Source organism: Phalaenopsis equestris, unplaced genomic scaffold (assembly GCF_001263595.1).
Source record: "Phalaenopsis equestris unplaced genomic scaffold, ASM126359v1 Scaffold000861, whole genome shotgun sequence".
Lineage (NCBI taxonomy): Eukaryota > Viridiplantae > Streptophyta > Magnoliopsida > Asparagales > Orchidaceae > Phalaenopsis > Phalaenopsis equestris.
In genome coordinates this window covers 24,470-50,957 of record NW_018165301.1, presented here as the reverse complement: position 1 = coordinate 50,957, position 26,488 = coordinate 24,470, and the positions used below count along the sequence as shown (strand labels likewise).

The following is a 26,488-nucleotide window of genomic DNA, read 5'->3' as shown; positions in this document are numbered from 1 at the left end:
TTAAATAGCACTCAGTCGAGAATTAAAGGTGCAAGCACATACGAGCAGAGGGAGTAAAGTTTTTGGTATCTTTGTCTAAGTTTGAAATTGAAGTAATTACACACTAAGCACGCACATATTGTGTCATGGATCAAGTTTTTGGCGCCTCTCCGGGGAAGCAACAACATTTTTTACTTAAAAATTTTAGTTGAACTATAGACTTATTTTAGGAAAATTGTACCATTGTTTACCTCTGTAAGTGCTTGTTTGTGTATTAAAAATATTTTTAAGTCTTTTTAAGTGTTGTTAATTTTATTTTCAAAACTTTTACTCTTGTATGCGTAGTTCAAAATCTGAAAGAACTTCAGAATTTAAAAGAAATGGAGAACACATCACATAACAACTTAGATAATCAAACTGCTGAAAATGATAATCATCACGACCTTGAAGGGATTATGCAAACCCTACAGCAGATAAAATTCACCTTAGTATACAAACCCCTGCTGTAGTGACTGACTCATTTGAGCTGAAACCCATAATAATGAGCTGAAACCCATAAAAATCAAAATGGTACAGAACAACCAGTTTGGGGGAACTCCATCAGTGAATCCAAATTTACACCTAGCTAGTTTTCTAGAATTATGTGCTACATTTAAGTACGACAGTGTCTCAAATGATATTGTTAGACTTAGACATTTTCCCTTTTCTTTAAGGGATAAAGTAAATATGTGGTTGAATTCTTTAGCACCTAGATCAATCAGAACTTTGAGAGAATTAGCTCAGAAATTCCTAGTTAAGTGTTTTCTGCCTTCAAAAATTAAGCTTAGAAATGATATTACTTCATTCACACAGTATGAACTTGGGAACGATTTAAATAATTCCTTAGGAAATGTCCACGTCACGCTTTGCCAGACCGGTTGATTATTCAAGCATTTTATAATGGGTTAGTATGATCCTTTAGATCTATCATTGAAGTTGTTAGTGGTGGTTCATTAATGTCAAAATCATTTGATTAAGGATATTCTTTAATCAAAGATATGACTACGAACAACTTTCAATAGTCCTCTGAAAGGATAAACTTTAAGAAAGTAGTAAATGTTCATGATACGGACGTAATCTTTATTTTGAGTTCATAAGTTGCCGCAATATCTAGGAAGTTAGACCAATTCGAAATAAAGTTACCTCAAACACCTCATGTGAGTGAGGAAAACTCATTGGGATGAATGATTGATCCTCAATTATCTTCATGTGAGACTTTAAATGCAATTAATAATAGACACAATAACCCATATACTATCTATTATAACTCAGATTGGAAGAACCACCCTAACTTTAACTAGAATAATAACTCTGGGGGTAGAAACCAACATTGGGGAAACAATCAAGCAAACCCTGTAAGTAATTGAAACAACCAGGGTAGTACTAACTATAGACCTTTGTATCCTCTTAGCTTTAACAATAACCAGCAATTTAAGGAGAAGCAGCTTAGCTTTAACAATAACCAACAATTTAAGGAGAAGCAATTGTCTAAGGAAAAGGTGTGTTACAGATGGAGAATCAATTGCAAAGTCAAAGTGCTACAATTAGAAATACTAAGAATCCACTGGAACAAATTGCTAACTCTCTTAGCAATAAGCCTCAGGGAACTCTTCCTGTCAATGCTGAGATAAACCCTAAAGAGACTAATAAAGAGCAAGTTAAAGCTATCCAACTCAGAAGTGGAAGGGAATTAAATATTGGAATTCAAAAAGAGACTAAAGTTCAAGAGATAGAGGAAACTGAAAAACAAGAAGAAAATGTTTCTAAGGATAAGTAAAAACCTATCTCTCCGACTTGGATCAATTTAGAGAAACCACGAACTCCATTTGAGTAATCCTCTATTGAGAAGTCTTTTATTGTAAGTGAAGTCTAATGAGCACATTTTGTTTGCAATGCACTGATAGGTACATGCATTGCATCTCCCTTTCATCTTAGATTAAGTTGTAATTTTATTATTTTCCCTCACACTGGCATGTGCGCATCAAATTTTCTCACCACAAAGATGCACTCTTATTTAAGTTAATAATGGCTAGCTTTACCATTATGATTGGAGAGGCGTCCTTGTACTCAAAGGCATGTTCCACTGTTTGGAGCTACTTAATAAATTCATTCAGACCCTGCGACCATCAAAGTCTGATAAATTTACATTTATTCTAAGATCTTGTCTTCTCATCTGATATTTCATGCCAAATCATCAGAAAATTGATTTTTCATTGCTAAAAACTTTTTGATGGAAGAGATTTACTTCTTTCGATCTAGTGAGTCACCGTTGTAGCTATGAGTGGCCTCACTGAATTGTTTCTATTTAAAAACAATAAGCCTATGTTATAGTTGGAGGATTTACTGTTGCAAACCCTCCATAAAAAATTCAAGGACACCATGCTATGGATTTCTCTATGGCAACATAGCATCATTTTCCCTCAATCAGGTCTCCGACATATTTAGAATTGCAAATCAAGGTTGGTCAAGGGCGAAGGTGTCGGCGGTAGGTGTCGAGATGAATTTATTGTGAAGATGGAAATGTTAAATTTTGAAAATTTAGAATTAGGGAATTGTAGTAGGAATAGTTTGGGTATGGTGGAGATTTTTTTTTTTTGAAATTTTGGATTTGGGGCAAAAAAGACATCCTTAAAAAAGTTAGGGTTTGTCAAGTTATAATATCAAATAATATTATTCTAAAGCTCCTAGAAAGTGTTTAGAAAGCAGATTCAGTGGTATGATAAGGAGAGTAGGGGCAGTCGACAGTGTTGAGATGGGCATAGGCATTGTTCGGCAGCTATCAACTGATAACAACAAAGAAAACTCCAAAACGGCAAGGTATAGAGGTCAAGGAGGTTCAGCACTCAAACTTGCACAAGCTACAAATACACAATTCCAAAACGGCAAGGTATAGAGGTCAAGGAGGTTCACCACTCAAACTTGCACATACACATTTACAAAAGAAAGAGGATATAACACTCCTTAAGGTAAAAATAGAGATTGCAATCTTCAAATACTCATAACAAAGCCAAAAGTCTAAGAAAAAAAGCAAATAACATGATCTAAATAGTTCCCTCGTAGAAAATAACAAAATTAGAATTGGAGAAATAGAAAAGAAATCAAAAAGGAAGAAAAGCTAAATTAGAAGTCAGTAGATCTTGCATGCATAAGAATTCCCGCCTATCAGAGGAATTGCGAAAATCAAGCTCAATCTAGCTTGTAGTATTGTGAAAATTTTGCTCGATCTAGCTTGTATGCTCGCAAAAATATGTTTTATCGGGATGGGATCCAATTCTAAGTCAAATTCCCGCGATTACGGGATTCATTCTGCCCCGTGCGGAATCCCGCAATAGTGAGGTCTCACAATTTCAAAATCGCAGGATGCAGTATTACTGAGAAGAGCCCCTGCATAAAGAACTTTTGAATAACTCTAATTTGGATCACCTAAGCTACACAAAATTATTTTGGATAACGTGATTGTTGGAATATCGATAAATCAATAATGTTAAGATTTTTAGAGCTAAGAACATTGAAACGATCTATTATATTCATTAATCGGAGATTTCATCAACATTGTTCACCACCTTTGATCGTGTAACCCATTCATAATCCAAGTCAGCTTAATTGAATAAGCTCAAGGGTGGGATCACCCAGTCACTTTCTCATAATGTGACTGTGAAATATGATGCATTCATTACCAATAAAAAAGAAGAGAGCTCCAATATATTTCCTAATAACAGTTGAACTAGCTGCTAAAAACCTATAAACAAAACATAATTCTTTTATTTTTCCATATTTAAAATTCCAAATTCATAAGAAATTCTAAATCACTTAATACTTGTAAAATCTCCAAATGACCAATCTAATATTCATAGATCCTCTAACGTCCCACAATAGATAAGGCATTGTATGCATTAACTAAGCCTACCATACCCCAAATTGCACAAAGCTATTTTGCCCTTTTTGCGTAACTTTCCAAGGGCTCACTAATCCCTCATTAATCCCAAGAATCTTTAGTATCCTTAACAATGGAATTCCCATTGGAACTTAACCCAGTATACAAAATTATACCACATATTTGGTCTAACATTTACTTATATAGGAAAACAACATTTTCTAAATTTCCAAATTAAGATTAGGTTAAGTCCTTCCCTCCTTTTCACTTAGAAGCCTGCCACCCAAGAAAATAGTCAAGAACCATTCCTTGCCAGACCTCAAACTCAACAATCACTTCTTTCCTTCTTTAGTGGATAGCTACCTTGAGATCTCATTAACATGCATGATTCACCCCAAACCATACATTGTATTAGAGGAATTATATATATGACACAAGTTATAACAGCCTAGACAAATTTTATTAGTGGTGTCCCCTCTCGCCCAGCCTGGCCCATATTAGAAGTCTAGCATTTTTAAACATCTTGATGTAACTTTTTAAGTGATCACTCATCCTAAGAATGATTCATAAAAAGCACACTTACCTATGGATTCCCCATTGGAACTCTATCCAGTCAAAAAAAGGTGCATTGAATATTTGATCTCAAATTTTACTTATATAGCCTAATAACATTTAGTTCCCTTCCAATGTAAGATTAGGGTTATTTTTATCTCACTTTCTCCTAAATGCTTATCATCCAAGAAGCTTACCAAGAGTCTCGCTAGTCCAATTCTTATCCCTTACCAAGCTCTTTCTCCAATAGCCTTCTTCAAATTCAAGATAACATAAGTCGCCTTGTATTCGCGGTCAGTACAAACCAACAACTATTAAAAAATGATGCCTCTTGACACTCAATATCCACCATCTATTAGTTTCCCACCATTAGCAGTCTCACACCATCCAACAATCACCAACGCTTGTTATGAACAAACACATATTTTATTCATCACTCACTACCTGTAGATCACCTACCATTGGCTAATCACACATCGTTTATTAGTCGCAAGACATGTTATTAACCGATGTGCATCGTTACACGACACCAGATATTCATTGATTGCCTGTAACACAATAGCTAACTAACACCCATAGTAGCCCGACAATAGACATTCCTTGGTGTATGTTATATATTATGTCTTCATAAATCATGGAGTAAGGCCATTATGATCACTTATGATCGATCATCAACTCCGATTATCCAATTTTGCTCTTTTTAGGAGAAGTATTGCTTCGTCCGTCGACTTCAGTTCCACGTCAACCCTCGATCACCCAGTTTCCTATACTTTTAAGAGAATGACCGTCCAATAAATTTCCAATTGCTTGCTAACTTGAAGTCAGACGTCGACTCTATGTCAATCATTGACTCCAAGTCATCATCTTTATGTTGTACTATCTCCACGTACAAAACCAGTTAGCCACCTTTAATGACCTCTACAACCTATCCAAGTTACTATATCACCACCTTTAAATCATGTCATCTCAAACTCCCGGAAGGACTGATCCAACCAATTCCATAGGCATCCACAGCCTCCCTACATTGCTTTGTCATCACCTTTAGGTTACACATTCCCAATCTCAAATGAAGGTGAACAGAGCTACTTTAGTAGCATCCACAACCTTGCTGTAACATATTGTTATCGTTTATTAGTTGTTCCATCTCCAACTCTAAGAGGTGAACTCTATTGACTTATTAGTCACCTCTGAACATTTAAAAACGGCTATATTTGCCACTCTCAGGATATGCTGCTTCAACTCCTAGAGGACTGTCCAATACCTAACCTGCATTGCATTGGCATGCTATCTCCAAGTTCAATAAAAGGAGGTTCATTTTCACTCATACCTATTATGGATGTTTGTTTCAAATGGTCAAAGCACTGTGGTAATTCCCTGTCCAGATTTTTCAGAAAAAAAATAGTGTAATCTACTCACATCTTTAATTGCGCGTGTAGACAATCTTTTACAGCTAAAGCAATCCAAATTTATCCCTTTATCGACTTGATTTCTTGCACGTAACAATAGTGATGGAAGTGATAAAAAAATTACCAAAATACATGGAAACATTTCTTAATAAATTTGCCTCTCGGAAAAAATGTATTTATGTTAATGATAATAGGGGAGATACCAATTTATGTAATAAAACCCATAAAATTTGCAATTGAAGAAAATTTGGATGTCATCTTCCTATTCATTCTTAGGATGTCATTGATAACCAAGTGAACAATACCGTTGTTTAGCTAAAGTGCCTTGCTAGGAGTTCTCCTCTAAAGACAAAATAACTAAAAGAATAAGTCTTTTCATAAACACCACCATCCAAGGAAAAATAAATTAAAGAGTTAACAGAGTAAGTTTCATCATATAAAAGAATCCAAATAGGGACTTCATGGTCTTTGTTAAGGGTAATTTGTCTATTGAATAGGTAGAAACTGTCCTCATTGTTTAAATGGCAACGAAGGATCTTAGAGGTGGCTTTAAATGTTTGATACATGAACTAAAAAAAAAAACCTTGCAAGAATAAAACCATAACAAACCTCAGGAATTGGTTCATGAAGTACAGATTCAACAGCAACAATCATCGCATTGACAAAATCATCACCGCCAGTTCCAATAGCTGTAAATCCTCTAACAGTCGGATAAGAGTTTACCTGTATAACCAACAAAAGAATATACTAAGCATTAAGTGAAAAGTGTTCATTACAAACTTAAAGAGCACATGCCATTCTACCTCTTTATGCCAAGCTAGTAGCTTGACAACAGTTAAGATGACTTAAGTTCAGCGACTATCAATATGTATAATCTAGAGCAGCTATTCATAAATCTTTTTTTCTTTTTTTCTTTTTTCCTTTTTTTTCTTTTTTTTTTATTTTTTATTTTTTATTTTTTTTGGTTAAACTGATGGATGATAAATGACTGTCACTGAGTTCTCTAAAGTTTTCAACAAGGAAAAAAGGTAAATGAGGGGTTGAGAAGAGTTTAACTGCAAAGAAAACATAAAAGAAGGAGAAGTTCACGGAAAAGGTGACCAGCATTTTCATTAAGCCTTCCATACTTCCTTGCTTGCCAAATTTGTTACTAAATCATTACCACTACCATATGATGAGAAGTGACCCAAGCACCACACGAACTTATCTAAGCCTAGAAAAATATAGCGTTTATCCTTACGATATGAAACTAGCAATTAAATCATCACGCTTGTAGATTATTTCAACCAAAGCTCAACTATCACTAGCCTTCATCAATGTCATAGTCCTTCAACCACTTCAAAAGTGAAACTTAAACTGTAGCCTTGGCAATCCCCTTGGCTCAGGTCCCTGCTAACAATGGTGTTTATATCGATTCGTGTTGTCCTCAGAAGATCGAACTAATCATCAAAGTTAATGTTTGATTAGGCTTGCGGTGAGTATTCTTTGTATGCCCATGAGGCATCTTTAGGTGGTTAAGTGTTGCCATTAGATTAAGATTCCTTGGGTTGTATTCTTGTCTGTCAGAGTTTGACAAAATTCAAGAATGTACTCTGAATGACAAATTGGGTGATTGAGCAATGCTTCTGGGGCGGTGGAATTGGATTAAGTTGTTCGTAGATTTGAGTGCCTTGCCCACAGCATAAATTTAATCCATGTTGCTGGATTGTCCATAATATAGCAGTGAAGATATTATTCAAAATCACAATTGAGTTTCATTTGTCCAAAGGATTTGGGATAGCAGGCTATACTGAATTGAAGGTTTGTCTCCATATCTTCGGATTGAACTCGCCCAAATGTGCTTAAGAAGATGAGATCTCAGTCAGAAACAATTGTATTTAAAATGCCATGAAGGCGTCATATCTCAACAATGAAAACCAATGTGATGCATAACACAGTAAAGAAAGTGAATATAGCAATCAAATGTGCATATATATAGTCCGCAATAAACAATCATCATGATGATGGCTTTGACTTGAGCTTGAGGTATGCACACAAATCTATCGTCAAATCTTCTCAAGTTGATGCATGTATTAGAAGTGGTTATAAAACACCCGCATAAGGTAACAGTTGGTATTCAATTGTCTAGCAAATTGGACAACTTTGTATGAAGGTGTAGTCGCCATGTTCCATATGCAGATGGTAAAATTATTATCGAAACTGAGTAAAATTTCAACGAATCCATGCACGGCAGCCAATCACATGATTGGGGTATTGCTATGGCAGTTCCTATTTGAGAGTGAAATAAGCATGTTGCATGTGTCCAATTTTAAATAGCAAGCCATCCCATGTCGGTATTAAAAATGGATTTCTAGACGTTGGCAATATGTTCTTATAATTGAAAGTGCTTTGGGTTTGAGCCAGTTTCTTACTTGATTGTTAAAAAAGTTCTAGACGTTGGCAATATGTTCTTATAATTGAAAGCGCTTTGGGTTTGAGCCAGTTTCAGTTTCTTACTTGATTGTTAAAAAAGAGTTAAGATTGGCCTAGAGGGTGGTGTGAATGTGAGAGAACAATTTCAATAAGTCTGGATAGTGCATCAACCACATTATTGGTGCTCCCTTTGTTATATTCAGCAATAGATTCATAACCCAATAATTTTAGAAAAAAACATTGTTCTTCCAGACATCAGCTCTTAGATACTTTTTTATTGGTCCTGTTGGTGAACTTAGACCTGGACATACATTATAGTCATAGCAACACTACTTCTGTATTGGCAAATATTTCCCGGACATATATCATTTCAAATTGCATTTTTGAATTAAGGTTTTTACTGTAAAGAGTGATAGGACGCAATGGAGAAAAACGATTCATGTAGCCGACCCCACGTAGTGGGATTAAGACTTTGTTGTTGTTGTTGTTGTACTGTAAAGAGTGATAGGCTATTTGTGCTGGCGAATAGCAGCGGTGTCTAGAGATGAGGGCTGTCTAAAATCTAGGAATGCCAATAATGGGGGATTTTCCAAGGCTTTTTGAAAATAATCAAAAGGTGGTTGTGCCTGAGCTGTCCAATGGAAACCATCACAATGCAAGAGGTTCAGTGGTGGTGACAAAGTTGCGGCTGAATTGACAGTAATATCTTGCCAAGATAAAGAAAGATGTGAAGGGCCTTGACATTTCTAGGAGCATGCCATTATAGTATGGCATTGATCTTATAATGTTTTGGGTGGAATCCTATTGATACTATGTCCATTGCCTAGAAGAGCATTTGGAACTTCATTAAAGAAAGGGTTTTGACCATATCAAGCGAAAGAAGGTTCGCAAGTGAGTAATATGGTACTTAATGATACCACTATAGACAAAGATATCATGAAAAAAAAAAATGATTACATATTTGCATAAAAAAGGTTTAACAATGGGATCGTGATGAATTAGATGGTGGAAGTTGCATTTGTAAGCCAAATGGCATCATCATGAATTCGTAATTGTTGATATGCATATCAATTTTAGGAAATCGTCGTTTGCCTATTACATTTAAGGGGACCAACTATTCTCCCTTAATTATCAATTATTATGTTTTTATTTTTTTCCTTTTTATCATGATAATTTGAATTTCCTTCCAATTGTATGAGGGTTAGTCTATGTTGTATATACATTTGTTATTTGTTTAATGAGAAAGAGGAAGAGTTTTTCCTTTAAATTATACATGGTAAAATCTGGTTCCAATCGTCGGACTTGTAGGCTATAAGCCCACCACATGAGAGTCAAGCTATGTTATGATATTTTCGTCTTGGGCGTCCTAACTTCTATTATATTAGAAAATTATATCCCTAATTATTTATCAATAAAAAGTGTAATTCTTATTAGTGTGAAACTTTCCAACTTGCTAAACATACTCGTCAAGTGTATCCAAGCATGAAATACAAACCAGCGAATCTCATCTTCATGGTTCATAGTGATATCTAGGGGCCCTAAAAATAGAAGATACAAATGGGGTAAGGTAGTTTGTCACCTCACTAATGATCACACCAAAATCACTTTGATATCTCTCATGAAGGAAAAATCTAAAACTGTCATCATATTTGAAACCTTCCACAACATTATCGTCACCCAATTTCAGAGAAAAATTCAAATTTTCAATAATAATAATGCAAAATCTCATGAAGGAAAAATCTAAAACTGTCATCATATTTTAAACCTTCCACAACATTATCGTTGCCCAATTTCAGAGCAAAATTCAAATTTTCAATAATAATAATGCAAAACACTACTACAACTCCACTCTCCGCCCTTTGCTATCCAAAAATCACATTATTTATATAAGCTCTTGTGTTGACACAACCCAATAAAATAATGTGGCTAGGAGAAAGAACAATCTCCTCGAAGTGGCCCGGTCAATACTATTCACTAGGAATGTCACAAACACATCTGCGGGATGCAATTCAGTCATAACTAGAATGTCCAGCACAGTGCTAAACTTTAACAAATCTCTCAACAACCTGATAAAATTTTACCCACATATTTAGTCATTCATATGTAACCTACCACTAAAATTTTTTTATTGCATCGATTTTTTTGATCTGTATCAATCTAAGCACACCAAAATTGATCTCAAGTCAAGCAAATGCATCTTTGTGGGTTAATCATCAAACAAAATGGGGTATAAATGCTACTATCCATAAACACAAAAATTATGTAACTCTATAGATGTCACATTCTTTGAAAACTAACCATGTTACCCCAAATCTAAGATTCAGGTGGAGATTTGGAGAGAATATCAATTTTGGAATACCATTCATAAACCTCAAGCTCCCCTCTCTTATTTCCTTGATGATCCTACACTTGCCCACTATGACAAATCAACCTAAGAATAAGCATATTATTCTACTAAATTCTCTCATAGCTCCCAATAAGAACCAAAAACATGTGTACACCAGAAAGAAAAACCCAGTGAGCATGTAAGAGACAACATGATCTATTAACAAAGAGGTTTGGTAAACACATCATGAACAGGAAAATAAAGAGCACAAGAATGCAAAAAATATCCAATAGAAGAATTTGTGACATATGAAAAATTATTATCCTCAAATACAATTCAAGAGAACTTATATATTCCTCCTTGTATAAAGAATGTTGAAGAAGAAACTCTTGCTCTTGAAAAGAATGGCACCTGGATTATAACAACTCTGTCACTTGGGAAAAAAAATTGTACAGTGCAAATAGATATTCACAATCAAATACAAAGTTGATGAGAGCAAGGAAATGTTCAAGGCAAGACTTGTAGCAAAAAGGTTCACTCGGTCTTTTGGAATTGATTACGAAGAAATATTTTCACCAGTGGTGAAACTTAACATAGTAAGAGTATTACTATGATTGGTTGTCAACCAGAACTGACATTTATATTAGCTAGACATTAAAAATGCATTTCTTAATGAGGATCTTGAGAAAAAAATGCATATGGAGATACCTCTAAGGTTAAAGAACAACACAAATAATTAGTTGGTGTGCAAACTAAGGAAATTATTGCATAGATTGAAATAATCTCTCGTAACATGGTCTAAGAGAATCACCAAAGCTATTATTGCCAATGGGTACTATCAGTGTCAGGTTAATCACACTTCATTTGCGAAATCAAATCATAAAGGTATTATAATCATCCTTATTGTACATGTAGAAGATATTATTGTTACAAATAATAACGTAAAGAATAGTGATTCTAAGTTTGAGTTCAAAGATCTTGAAATTTTAAGGATAGCGACGCTTCTAACCTCAAATAAGTGCTCTACCTCTCTGCCTGTTTTGGCTAGGGTTGCACACGACCCATCCTTCCTCTTCTTCTCTTCTTCTCTTCTTCTCTATTGATCGGCTAGGACACGTACAATATTTCTCCTTCTTCCCGCGGAAACTTCTTCCTCTTCTACTTCTTGGTCTCCCACTCTCACTCTCTCGATTGATACGAAAAATGAACCCCATCCGTCGCCTACTTCAACTCCAAAAGACAAAGAAGTCTGAAAATTACTCCATGCTAATTAGAAATTCTAAATGATAATATTATTATTTTATTTATTTATTTATTTGCCCTTTTTTTTTTATTTTTAAACCAAATATTACAGAGATGGTGAATCAATGAACTGGTCCCAGTTATGTAAGACTTACTAGTTCAAATTACATTTTTTTGAAGTCTTTACTTCTCAATTAAATAGTTATTTTTTTTATATAAGACTTAAATTATAAATTAAGGAAAGCATATAATTATGAGTTTAATAATCTTAAACATATTAATTAATATAATTTTAATCAAATTAATTCATTATGTGCCCACACCTAGGAGACTTAGGAGCTTAAGCTATAGAACTACTTTTTTCAATATAAAAAGTGAAATGCTATGTTTTCTTCATGATATGGAACTAAGAGACTATAAATGCTAAAATATGAGTTGGGTTGAAAAATGAAGAATTGGAGTGGTCTTTCAGGAGAAGCTTGAATTAAGGAAATCAACTTTAAAAGTTTAAAGTCTTTTGTTTGAGTAGATTTAAAAATGAATACATTGAATGTAATTTTAATAGTAGATCTAGTGACGGGGTTACAATAATTGGTGATCAAGTCATTAAAAGGAGTAAACATTTTAGATATCTCGAGCCTACTGCTAAGAGTGATGGTGATATTGATGGGAATGTTATTAGTAGAATTCAAGTTAGATGGTTGAAGTGGAGGAATGCATTGGGCCTATTGTGTGATAGAATATCATTGCTTAGACTTAAAGAAAAATTTTATAAGGTGGTGGTTAGACCTGCAATGCTTTATGCTGCAGAATTTTGGTCTGTAAAAGAGAAGAATAAAATTAAGCAGGAGTTGATGAGATGAAAATGCTCAGATGGTTGAGTGGCTTTACACTTAGAGATAAAATGTGAGGGTAATATATTCGTGAGAGGTTTGGAGTGGCTCCAGTGACGGAAAAGATTATAGAGAGTCCCCCTAAATAGTTTGGTCACATTAAACGTCGACCATCTGATGACCTTTTTAGGAGAGTAAATGTTTAGATTTGACTTATGTTAAGAAAGATTGAGGTAGACCTAAAAAGACATGTTTGACATGTTGTATAAAAAATGATTTTAATTTTAGAACTAAATGAAAATATGATACTAAATAGAACGCAATAAAAAAAAGGATTCATGTAGTTGACCCCAATTAGTGAGATCAAGGCTTGTTAATGTTGTTATTGTTGTAGTGGTTGGGCTAGTCTTTCAAAATAATAAATGGGCTTCATAATATAGGAATAATATAATAAAGTTCTAACTTTTAAATTTTGTAAGATATAAACACTTTATTTTTATTAATTATTATAAATTATACTATAAATTATTTAATAATAATGCATTTATATTATATTTACATTTTTCAGTTTTTCAAATATATTTAATATATGCAAAAATACATTTATCTATTTATGGTACATGCATAATTATATCTAGAAGAACTTGATGAAGGAACCTTTGACCAAGGAGGAAATCCGGATGCCCTAGCTCCATCACGCCGCTCTCCTCGTCACACTTGAAGCCCATCGACTGGCGATCCTTGCTTGCTATCTACCCCTCGCCGGAACCATCACGCCACTAATCTGGCCTCCCCCTCTCTTCCTACCCGATTCTTCTTCCTCGCGACCGAGATCTTTCCTACCCGAGTCTTCTTCCTCGCAATCAAGATCTTGCCTTCACTGCACACGACCCAGGCCTGTCCCGTTATTCTTGTTGCATGTTCGTCTTTCTTGAGGCATGGAGTTCTTGGAGCGCCGAAGGTTTCTTGGTGTGTCGTTCTCTTATCGTTTGCCCTAACTTTTCTCCTCTTGTGATCTTCTGGTTTCTTCGTCTCTTGTCATGGATTTCACTATTCGTGAAGCCGCTCCTTTTCGTGATATTGTTGCTGGGGGTTCTCATGATCCGGGTAATGCTAATTTCCTTTTGTCTTTTAAAAGTCAATTGGTTCATAGCTCTACTCCGGGGTTACTCAAGAAATTCGCTCGGAAAAATTGTAAGCCAGCCATTTTTCTTCAAGATGAGGATCTCAATTTTCTTGTTGGGCCTCTGAAATTTACTATGGTAGGTAAATTCTCATTTGCCCATCCCAAAATTTAAGTGATTAAGAGATTCTTTTTGGATCTGAAAATTGCTGGTAAATGGAGTTTAGGTTTTACTGATGGTTGACATCTTATGATTAAGCTAGAACGTGAGAAAGATTATGCTTCTGTTTTGCAAGGAAGGTTTTAGTTATCGATAAGTCTTACATGAAGATTTTAAAATGGACCCCAAATTTAATCCCAGAGAGGAATCTCCTATTGTTCCAATTCGGATTAAATTTCTGGGGTGGGTTAAAGCTGCATTTATATAACATGAAATTCCTTTATTCTCTTGCATCTATTTTTGGTAATTCGCTTAAGATGGATAATGCCACTTTCAATTTCATGAGGCCATCTGTGGCCAGAGTTTTGGTGGAACGGAATGTCACTGCTAAATTTCAAATTACCGTGTGGATTGGAAAAAATGTTGATGGGTATTGGCAGGCGGTTGAAATGAAATTTGTTCCAAGCTATTGTACGCATTGTAGAACGTTTGGTCACCAACATAATTCTTGTTACAGTGCTCATCCTGAGTTACGTAAGAATAAAGAAAAGGTTCCTGTCTATGGTAATGAAAGGGTTCAAGTTACTCAACTTAACTTTGGTAATGTGGGGGAAATTATTCCTCAAACTATAGAGGATTTAGGTAAGAAAGCTGCTGAGGCAATTATTGGTAATGATAATGATGTTGTTATATTGAAGGTGAATGATATTACAACTTTTGGAACAATCATTGCTAATGACCTAAATCAGATGCAGGTTAAAAAGGAGCCTTTCAGTGTTATCAATCTTGATGACTCTAATGGGGGCAATGTAACTAGTAAAGATTTGGATTCTCATTTTGTTAATCATATTATTTCTAACCATGAATCTGAAGATGTTGTTATTCCTAATCAAGATATGCCTCAAGATATAATTATTAATAAAAAAAATGAAAATCGTGAAACCTCGTTTAGTAATCTTGTTGTAAATCATTATATTTTTAAATATTGATAATATTACTGTAGAAGATGATAATGCTTTGACCAGATCTGAACTTGAGGAAGATTGGATGGTTCAAGAATCTTACAGGAGAAGAAAAATTAAGGGTAGTCAGGCACTAAGTTATGTGAATCCTGCTGCTCTGAATGATCGACTTCTGGATAAGAATTGAGATCCTAATGATTTGAATATTGCCTCTAGAAATACTAGAGAAAGGGAAGAACAAGATGATGAAATTAAATACGTTATTTTGGAATATTAGAGGCATTGCTAAGGACAATGCTTCTAATCGGCTTAAGAATTTGATGTGTTTTTATCATTTGTCTTTCTTTGAAATTCTTGAACCTTTAATTAATTCTTCCAACAATGATAGGTATGTTAAAAGACTAGGTAATTTTCATTACTTTGCTAATCCCAATAATAAGATTTGGTTTCTTTGAAAAGATTATATTATAGTTGATATTGTTATCAATCATAATCAATTATTGCATGTTGATATTAATTTGAATGGCATTCATTTTCTTCTTACAATTATTTAAGTTGGTTGTCATAGAAGGATAGAATTGAGTTATGGAATTTACTTAATTCAATTGGTCCCACACCTGAACCTTGGTTAGTTGGGGTAGATTTTAATATTATTTCCTCTGCTGTTAAAAAGAAGGGTGGTTTACTACCTAATCTTACTCTTATGTCTAATTTTAATGAGGCTCTGTTGGATGTGTGTCTTTCTGATTTGGGGTTTCATGGTAGTCCTTTTACTTGGAACCGTGATCATGTCTTCGAAAGGCTGGATAGATTTATTTCTAATTCTGCTTGGATTAATTCTTTTTTGCTGCATGAGGTTCATCATCTTGTGTTTTTGGCTTCTGATCGTAAAGTTAAAGATGATATTGGTAAGAAGATTTATCATTTCTGTTTTTATAATATATGGATTCTTTACCCTATTTTTCTTATGGGTGTTAAAGAGAATTGGAATGCTCACAAGATGAATGTTGTGCATAATAGTCATGGTGTTAAGCTTTGGTTGCTTCAGAAAAATTTTCCTAAGTTTCTAAAAAATTGAAATTGGAGTGTTTTTGGAAATCTTAAATAAGGTTGTGGTTCATGCTGAGAATTGAGTTAAGGAGCTATAATTAGATTACGATAATAATAGTATTAATCTTGATCTATTGCTTCAAAGGCAGAAGGAGCTGCTAATGCTATTAATATGGAGGAATCTTTATTTTATCATTTGTCTTTCTTTGAAATTCTTGAACCTTTAATTAATTCTTCCAACAATGATAGGTATGTTAAAAGACTAGGTAATTTTCATTACTTTGCTAATCCCAATAATAAGATTTGGTTTCTTTGAAAAGATTATATTATAGTTGATATTGTTATCAATCATAATCAATTATTGCATGTTGATATTAATTTGAATGGCATTCATTTTCTTCTTACAATTATTTAAGTTGGTTGTCATAGAAGGATAGAATTGAGTTATGGAATTTACTTAATTCAATTGGTCCCACACCTGAACCTTGGTTAGTTGGGGTAGATTTTAATATTATTTCCTCTGCTGTTAAAAAGAAGGGTGGTTTACTACCTAATCTTACTCTTATGTCTAATTTTAATGAGGCTCTGTTGGATGTGTGTCTTTCTGATTTGGGGTTTCATGGTAGTCCTTTTACTTGGAACCGTGATCATGTCTTCGAAAGGCTGGATAGATTTATTTCTAATTCTGCTTGGATTAATTCTTTTTTGCTGCATGAGGTTCATCATCTTGTGTTTTTGGCTTCTGATCGTAAAGTTAAAGATGATATTGGTAAGAAGATTTATCATTTCTGTTTTTATAATATATGGATTCTTTACCCTATTTTTCTTATGGGTGTTAAAGAGAATTGGAATGCTCACAAGATGAATGTTGTGCATAATAGTCATGGTGTTAAGCTTTGGTTGCTTCAGAAAAATTTTCCTAAGTTTCTAAAAAATTGAAATTGGAGTGTTTTTGGAAATCTTAAATAAGGTTGTGGTTCATGCTGAGAATTGAGTTAAGGAGCTATAATTAGATTACGGTAATAATAGTATTAATCTTGATCTATTGCTTCAAAGGCAGAAGGAGCTGACTAATTGTTTTAAATCTTCTAACATTGCTCTGATTCCTAAGGAGAATGGTAAGAATTCTTGGAATGATTTTAGACCTATCAGCATTAATACCGTTATATCTAAGATTATTTCAAAGCTTATGGTTAAGAGAATTCAACCTATTTTAAATAGCATTATTTCTTTAAATCAGACCGCCTTTCTTAAAGAAAGGCAGATTGGGGACAATGCTCTGATTGTGTAGGAATTGTTGTTTATCTTGATAAAAGTAAAAGTTGTGGTAATGTTATTTTTAAGATGGATATTAAGAAAGCTTTTGATTCTATCAGGTGGGAATTTTTGCTTGGTGTTATTAAGATTGTTGGCTTCAATGATGATTTTTGCAATATTACTAAAAGGATTTTAAATAATAACTATTACTCTGTTATTATTAATGGTACCTCTAGTAGCTACTTTATGGCTTCTAAAGTTATTAAGCAGGGGGATCCTCTTTCTCCTTGCCTATTTATTCTTGCTTTAGACTATCTTTCTAATTTTTATAACAATCTTTTTGAAAAGTATCCTAGCCTAAACTATATGCATAGAGGTGGTATTAGCATTTCTCATCTTCTTTTTGCGGATGGCCTTATACTTTTAATAATTCTCATAAGAGATCCATTAAAAAGATTTGGAAGGTGATCTCTCATATGCAAGATGTATCCGGTTTAGTTTTTAACAATTCTAAATGTTATTTTTATTGTTCCAAATATATATTTGCTGATAAGAAGAACTAGATTGTTGATTATACTAATTATGTTAAGGCTAGTTTACCTTTGAAAGATCTGATTTTCATCCTTGACAAAAATGTTAAGAAGAATTATCTTTTTTCTGAATTGTTTGATAAGATTAGAATGCAGATTCTTTCTTGGGAGCATAAGTTCTTATCTTTCGGTGGGCGTGTTGCTTTACTTATGAGTATTCCTACCTCTCTTCCTCTTTATATTATGCAAGTGATGTGTATGCCTCTTGATTTCATTAAGAGGCATACACATCTTGTTTAACAAATTTCTTTGGGAGCATTTTGGTAAAGATGAATGTTTATTCGAAGAGCTAGGAGAAACTCTGCAAACCGGTTGATAAGGGTGGAATTGGTTTTCGTAAGCTTATTGATTCTGTTAGAATTAACTATATGAAGCTTTGGCTTAGGTTTCGAATGGATAATTCTATTTGGGGCTTCTCTGCTCCGAGCTAAGTATTGTTCTACTTCTCATCCCCTTTCTATTTCCTTTTCTAAAAAAGATCATTTTATTTGGAGGGAGATGTTTAAGGTCTCTTCTCGAGTAGAAGAGATGTTATGTTGGGATGTTGGCAATGGGAATGTGGCTTTTTTGTATGAGAACTGGCTTGGTAAGGGTGCTCTTGGTGACTTCTATGGGGGTCCTCAGGATATTAATATGAAGGTTAAAGATTTATGAGTTAGGCAAAGTTGGAATTTGCCTCAGCTAGTTACTATTGTGCATTATAAAGATGCTAAGTTTATCTCTCAATTTCCTATTATTTCTGATAAAAAGGATGTTCCTAAGGTTAAACGTAAGCTTGGTGATTCTATTACCAAGTCCTTTGCTAATCATATTTTTTCTTATCGGGGAATGGATTTTAGCTGGAATTGAAATAAATGGGTAAAGCCTTCAATTTCTTTTTTGGTTTGGAGGGTTTTTTTTTGAGATCATACCTACTGATAATATTCTTAAGCTTAAAGCTTAAGGGTTGCTTCCAAGTGCTCTCTGTATGAATGTTGATGAGTCTTTTTGTCATATTTTTAGTGATTGTACTTTTGCTTTGGATATTTGGACTAGTGTTTTTGATATTTGTGATAGGAGGAATGTTTTTTCTAGGTATCCTAACATTGTTGTTATTCATGATGATTGGAAGGATAAGGGGCATGATTTCTTATATAATATACCTTCTATTGTTCTTTGGTTTATTTGGGTTTCTAGAAACTCTATGAGATATTCTTGTGAGACTATTATTGCTAGGATTACTTTCTCTAAAATTTGTTCTTATATGAGTAAGACCATTTCTTTTAATGGTATGAAGCATACTAACAATGTGTATGTGAAAGTCATTCTTACTAAACTCTCTCTCAGTTTTACTACTAATTCTCATTTCTTTTGCAAAGTAGTTTGGAATAAGCCTTATGCTCATTTTCTTAAAATTAATTCTAGTGAAGTTGGAAGCAGAATGATGCGGGTATTGGAGGAGTTTGTAGGGATTGGAGTGGTCTGTCATTTATTGGTTTGTTACTCCTCTTCCCGTTTCTCTGATTGCTGCAGAAGTTGACGCTATTGTCTTTGCTTTAGCATTATCCGGATCAACAATATCACGAAAAGGAGCAGCTTCACGAATAGTGAAATCCATGACAAGAGACGAAGAAACCAGAAGATCACCAGAGAAGAAAAGTTAGGGCAAACGATAAGAGAACGACGCACCATGAAACCTCCGGCGCTCCAAGAACTCCATGCCACAAGAAAGACAAACAAGCAGCAAGAATAACGGGACGGGTTGGGGTCGTGCACAACGAAGGCAAGATTTCAGTCGCGAGGAAGAAGAATCAGGTAGGAAAGATCTCGGTCGCGTGGAAGAAGAATCGGGTAGGAAGAGAGGGGGAGGTCGGATCAGTGGCGTGACGTTGCAGGAGAGGGGTAGACATCGCCAGCCGGTGGGCTTCAGGTGCGACGAGGAGAGCGGCGAGATGGAGCTAGGGCATCTGAATTCCCTCGAAGGTTTCCCATAGTATGAGATTAATTCAAGTACACAAGCCAAAACCTTTAGACCGTCAAATCAAAATTTTATATGTTCTCACAAATATTAAAAAAATTGATCATGCAAAAACCATCAACAACAATGACACAATCAGTTAATTTTTTCTTTGCATTTCACAACTCGTTAACATAAGTTATTTTCAATACTCAAATGTAATTAGAATGATTGTCTAACACATGAAATATTAAGATCACAATGCTCTTAATCATATCACAAGGTAGCAAGAGTAAATTAAAGAGACAATAATAAAAAATAAAGTGTTCAAAGATGTAAACCAATTCATCATGCTTCAACACCAACACCTACGTACATTCACGAGTCCTCCATTCAAGAGTTCAACTCTTCTTCTGACGTGGGTGTCTCCCGCTTCTGGAGCAGAAACGAAACTCCCACAACCGAAGCAGTTTCTGCCTGCATGCCTAGACCAAACTGAACCAAGTTTTTCTTTGTCGTGGAGTGTCGATGATTCCTTTGCCCACTTCCAGTTATCATATTATCATAAATTTGCTTGCATTTGAGTCTAGGGTTAGTTTTTATCTTGTGTTGTTTGAGAAAGTCATCGGCGTCTCTGTTTCCTTCTAGGATTTTATCCAAGAGTTCGAGTGGTGCTCCGGTAGTATCTCACCCCTAAGGTGGTGATTATCTTTTCTCTACCTTTCCCAGTCCTTCCCGCATCACTACCCATCGCCCTACCTTGTTATTGCCACCCATAACAGCAAGGGATTGCTGTTTTTCAGCAATTTCCAGCCTCCGCCCTTATTGTCATCACCCAGAACAGCAAGGATATACTGTTTTATACAGCTTCCAAACTTCCCTACAACTCTAGCTTGCTGGCACAACTTGGGGACAGAAGCGACCACTTGACCCACACTGCAAACTGCCTCTCCCTTGCAGCCGCCACCTTCCTCAGTGTTGCCATTACCTAGGACAGCTATTCGACATTGATCTACGCTGCTTGTTTGTTTTTCGAACCTCGGGAAACAGCAGCCTTGTTGTTTTCTACTTTGCCAACCTCCTCTTTCCACCATCCCGCCTCTTTCCAGCATGTTGCCACCTTCCCAATCCTAGTTGATCATCACCAACCTAGTTTGAGTTTGTGTGACATTTTTTTTGCAATTTTCTATTTCATTTGTTGGTTGAAATTCCCATTCAGTAAAAATATTTGATTTTCCTATTATGCAATTTTCTATTTCATTTGTTGGTTGAAATTCCCTATTTGAATTCAGTAATAATATTTGATTTTCCTATTGTTATTTGGTTGAACTCCGGTATCATCTTCTTTAACTATAACAAGGTTACAAAACTTTTCTCTTACCAAATACTGGAGAAACCTTACACCCTCTCTTCTACTTTGAATGGGTGAATTGCTATTCTAGCCCACCGGCTACTAGCACCAAAGTCTACACAAGCTTTTGAGAGCAAGATATCTCTCACAAACATAAGTCTACATCTTTTACTGTAGGAAGATCTGCAAATCAAAGAATAGCAATGTATATGGAAGAAAACAACTATTCTGTGCAGTCTCACATAAAAAACTTTCCTTTAGGATTTACAAATCAAATCTTAAAGAGCATCACTCAAAAAAAAAATATTTCTCTATGTTTTCTCACTGATTCTCGCCACCCTCTCATATTTTAATTTTGAAAAAAAATTAATTTATATTAAATTCAATAAACTCAACACCCTAAATTCATGAGAGTACTGATAGATAGTACAGCACAATCAATTAAATAAAATGCATATATATCAACTCTTAATCTCAACTACATAATTTGCTTAATTTAAGAAACCTATTGTGTGGTATGATCGATCTAATTCTAAAATTAAACTAATTATGAAATTTCAAATAAGGGTTTAACCATTTGAAGTAAGGACCATATGATATGATACTAATGGTAGAGTATAATTAAATCTTAATTGATGTAAAAAGATCGAATTATGATTTTTCAAATAAAGGCATATTGTATAATATGTTTTATATCATGTGTGATGATTCATTATGATCAATTTGTATTAATTATTTATCAGATTTTATTTTTTTCTTGACCACTAATGTGTATGTGCTAGCTGTCTTGATAGCATATGAACTTGAAACACATGCAAATAAAACCGAAAAAATAAAAATATATTTTTTATACTTGCAACACCAACCTAAATTTTTCGTACAAGTTCATCTTCACGACATGCCAAATTTATTGAATTATTGTCTGCATAAGCTAGACTTGCAATTTTAGTTCCGCATTTTCTCAAAATCTTAGATGTTCTTGTTTATGCATGTCTAATGTTTGAAATTTTACTCTTTACTATGTACATGCTTTGTTAACACTTAACACTCAGACTTCCACAAAAAATACACGATAAAAGGAGCTCAACTAAAAATTATATTTGTAATAAACAAAACAAAATAATAATGTCATCCGTTCATGGCATTAAAAGCCAAGAGAGGGATTAAGAAGAGTTTTAATGCAAAGAAAATAGATAAGAAAGTAAGGTTCAAGGAAAAGAAAATTCTAAATTTTTCACTATGGCTACCAGACTAGCATCCCATAAATTTTATTGCCCCTAATATGTAATAACCAATTAAAAGTATAATAATAATAATAATAATAATAATAATATAAAATAAAATAAAAAGAAATAAAAGAAAATGATTTTTTTTTTTTTGATCTGTGATGATTCGAACCAATCGTCGTCTGGATTAGGTTCTTCTTAGGTATCGAACATTTTATTCAAACCGGAGGGAAGGAATTAAAGAACAAGTGAGAGAGATAAATAGAAAAGAGGAAGGAAGAATGAGAATCAGAGATTGAGAGAGGGAGAAGGAGAAGTCATGTGGTTCTCTGACTGGAGATTCGATGCCATTTTCAGAAATCATCGATGAGGGCTCTGGCTTGAAGAGGAAGAGGTGCGAGAGGCTGCTAAACCCTAGCATTTTAGTGAGAAGGAGAGCTTTTCGAGTATTGTCAATGTCTAGTTTACGCGAAGAGGAAGGAGAGAGAGATTTCGTTCTAGGTGAAGGAAGAGAAGCATCAAGTAAAAGAAAAGAGGAGGAAGCCATAGTAAGTGTGAGTTTGATGCCACTCGTCCCCAATTGAGTGAAGGAAAAGGGAAGTTCTAGGTGAAGGAAGAGAAGCATCAAGTAAAAGAAGAGAGGAGGAAGCCATAGTAAGTGTGAGTTCGATGCCACTCGTCCCCAGTTGAGTGAAGGAAAAGGGAAGATAAAGGAGAAGACAAGGCTTCCTTGTGTTTTGTCCTGCGTGAAAAAGAAGAAGCAGAGACGAACTAAGTGGCTCGTGTATGCTGGAGGTGCATATTTTTATTAATGAATATAATATATGTGTGTGTGTTAAAATAAAAATAGTAGGTCTAATAAAATCCGTATTTAAACTATAGAAGTTTTAAATTGGAAGGAGAAACCTTGTGTGCAAAGAATCAAATCAAGTCATAGAACGAATGTTAAGGTAAGATTTAATGGATTTAATTTTATACTTTAATTAGATAAGTTATTTTTAATTAAAATGTTATTAAAGTAAATTAAACTTTATGAATTCAATTCAGTAGTTTAGTTTGGACAAGAAATTGAATTAAAGGGCCAATAAAATGTAGATCGGATCGAGCAAAAGAAGAAGAAATAAGGAGGTAAGATTAATGTTTATTTTGGTACTCATTTATAGCCAATTTAATCAAAAATTTCTACATATTAATGTTAGAATATTATGAAAAATAACCATGCGAGAAAAGTGAAACTGCAGAGAGAAAGTTAAGGATTTTGAAGGAAGTCATTTCTTAAAGTGAAATCAAAGTGAATACTCGTACTTCTATTCTATAGAAATATTTTGTTTCTTCTCAACCATTCTGCATTAGTCATTAGTGATACTTGTACAAGTTTTATTCTGATTGATATGTTCTCTTCTTTATTTGTCGCATTGCCATGAATGTCAAATATTTGTAGCTATTGTTATATATACAGTATATTGAATTAAATTAGATGAGAACATGAATGATATGGGCTATATAGATTGTTTGTATATGCATGTTTAACTATCATGGGGTTCACCATTTTATGAAACTAGTGAGGGAACGCTAACGTATTCGTGTATGTAAATAAAACAGGATATTGATATCGATGTACCTTCATTGCCAAATTTTAGATGGAACTCCTATAACAATTGTATATAGATTAAAAAAATATCAATATGTAAATGATGTAAAACAATGAATGTTTAGAATCATCCTGAATGATCATATTAAATAGTACAAACTTTCAAATGCTCTTAGATTGATTTATATAAGGTTTAACTAGCATGTATATTTTTGTCCCAAATTATTACTATAATTTAGAAGTATGAGTATTTGTTCCTATAGTTAGCTCACAGTTGCTTTAAACAAATTTTTTAGGTTTAATTAATTGATTAAATGAAGAGCAATAGAAGATTAAAAAATTATAGATGACGTGGGCAACCTAACCTGAGGTAAATTTATAATTTCTTTAATTTTCTTATCTATAGTGGTTTTGCATTTCTTAAATGTTAGTTATAGAAAACGTATAAAAAAAATTTAATTGTCGCTGTCTGGCCGTCTATACCGGCCTTGATTAATTCCAAATCTTGGGTCAGGTCGTGACATAATCATTATTACTATTACATGATGACAAAAGCCCCAAAGGCCACATAACCTTTATCAACTAAACCAACAAAATAGGTCAAGTCCTTGTAATTACAAACTAGAAACTAAGTAAAGACACTCAGATTATTTCACCTAATGTTCACTCATCACGAGCCTTCATCAATGAAGTAATCCATTAGTCATCTTTGAAGTCAATGTTCACGATGCAGCCTTGATGATGCTCCTTGCCTAGGGTCCTTGCCACCAGTGGTGTTCATATCATAAACATCAGTCAAAAAAGCTTTGGTGTTAGATTTAGGTCTTAGTAAAGTAGCGCATGGAAATATTGAGAGTATTGAAGAGACTCATTAAAAAGTCCAGCGTATTGTATATGAGCAATGAAAATTGCTTGTAATGTGATGCATTGCTGGATTTTAAGCCTTCAATCCTCTACAAACCGTCAAAATGACAAAATACAAAATGTTATAATAAAAAAATGACTCCAAACATGTTTGAAACCACTACACATATCCGGGTAAGGCTAATTTATGACATCTCAATTTGAGGCAAGCTAAACAAGCTGAGCAAGCCATCCAATTAGTCAAAAAACACTAACATTCTTTACCTGCTACACTCTAGAACACAAATTAATGAAGAAACAGCCTGGAAATGTTAAAGTCAAAGAAAGCCAACTTAATGACTTGGAATATCAAACTAGCAGTCGGCCAGGTATTCATGCATTTTGATACGGATGTTAATTGTCATAAACAAATGAATTCTGTATTTTGATGTTGCATGGCAAAAACTAGAGTTCAACTGAAGGAGTGCACGAATGGCATGACATGAACAGCAATGCATCCAGCATGTACAGGTACTTTAATGCAGTAAAAAAATTTGACCTCAACCTCAAAATTAAATGCTTTTATAAAGAGTTAGTAGTCAAAAAATGGCCAAAACTGAAAATTCTATTTGTGATATATAAATAATTTGGGTTAAGCAAAAGCATCCAAATGCAAGGAAAAGAAGCCTAGACAAATAAGGCAATTTGAGCAAGCAAATCACATCAAGTTGAAGCTTTCAAAAGATTTAATAAAAACATACCTTCTGATCTAAAGCAAGCCATTCATTTGTAGCATCATCCTTAACTGTACCTCCAATAATCACATTTGTTGTTTGAGCAACTCTCCCTTCAGATTTCGACACTTCTGCCATTTACTATGACAGTAGTTAGAACCAAAACATAAGAAGGTACAAAAATATAATGAGGCACAGTCTTCATATGAGAAATAAAAATATGAGTTCCTTCCTTTCTCTTTTCTAATTTTAATCTGTTTGGGGCATGGTTTGGGTTTGTAGGGTTGACATATGATGCCCAAAATGAATTGCTTCAAAGACAACATATGTTCTCCGAATCAATTTTTTTTCCTTCGAAAATAGCCCCAGAAAGCACAGTACTAACAAAGTAGAGTTAAGCATGTGACTAATTCCATATTGACATTCTACTGAAAAGCTTAAAACAACCAGTTTTTTAAAGGACAACATAAAAAGCATAATTCCATTAGATTGTCAGAAATACTAAAAAACATATATTGGAAGATTTAAAATGGTTTATACATGTAAGCGTATAAATCAGCAAAACACCATAGTAAAGAGAGAAGATGTTTTGCCAAAATTAGAAATGTAGGATTTCACCTGTTCGACTATTTTATCTCTTCATTTTTTTCTATCTTAGTTTCGAGCGTCCAAACATCATACTAAAGATGAAATATTCTGCAGAAATATATAAACATAGCATAAAAGTTACATTAATTCCTTAAGTTGAGATATTAATTCCACTAATACAATTTTTCTTCCATGTATTTCATTCAGATTCTGGGAATAGCATCCTTCATTCTAAACTAGCCAACAAACTATTCATCTTGCCTTGTGTGCCTCGTGTTGATTCATCTTATGGTAATATACATGCATGGATAAAAAGGGTTTGATTGATATGAACTTCATCACCAAAATAAGTTTTTGGTTAGGCTATAAACATAAATTTGCTATTTTGAAAAAAAAGTTTTGAAAGATTTTTAG

General features: G+C 34.1%; 1 protein-coding gene across 1 annotated transcript in view; it reads right to left on the bottom strand.

Moving 5' to 3' along the window:
• The window catches only part of LOC110031894, a 47,507-nt gene that overhangs the window by 6,465 nt on the left and 14,554 nt on the right, over window positions 1-26,488 (bottom strand). Inside the window, exons 2-3 of the mRNA XM_020735317.1 lie at window positions 25,514-25,617; window positions 6,460-6,573 (exon numbers count right to left, since the gene is read on the bottom strand). Coding sequence (XP_020590976.1) covers window positions 6,460-6,573; window positions 25,514-25,617 — 218 coding nt within the window. The remainder of the gene's footprint in view (window positions 1-6,459; window positions 6,574-25,513; window positions 25,618-26,488) is intronic.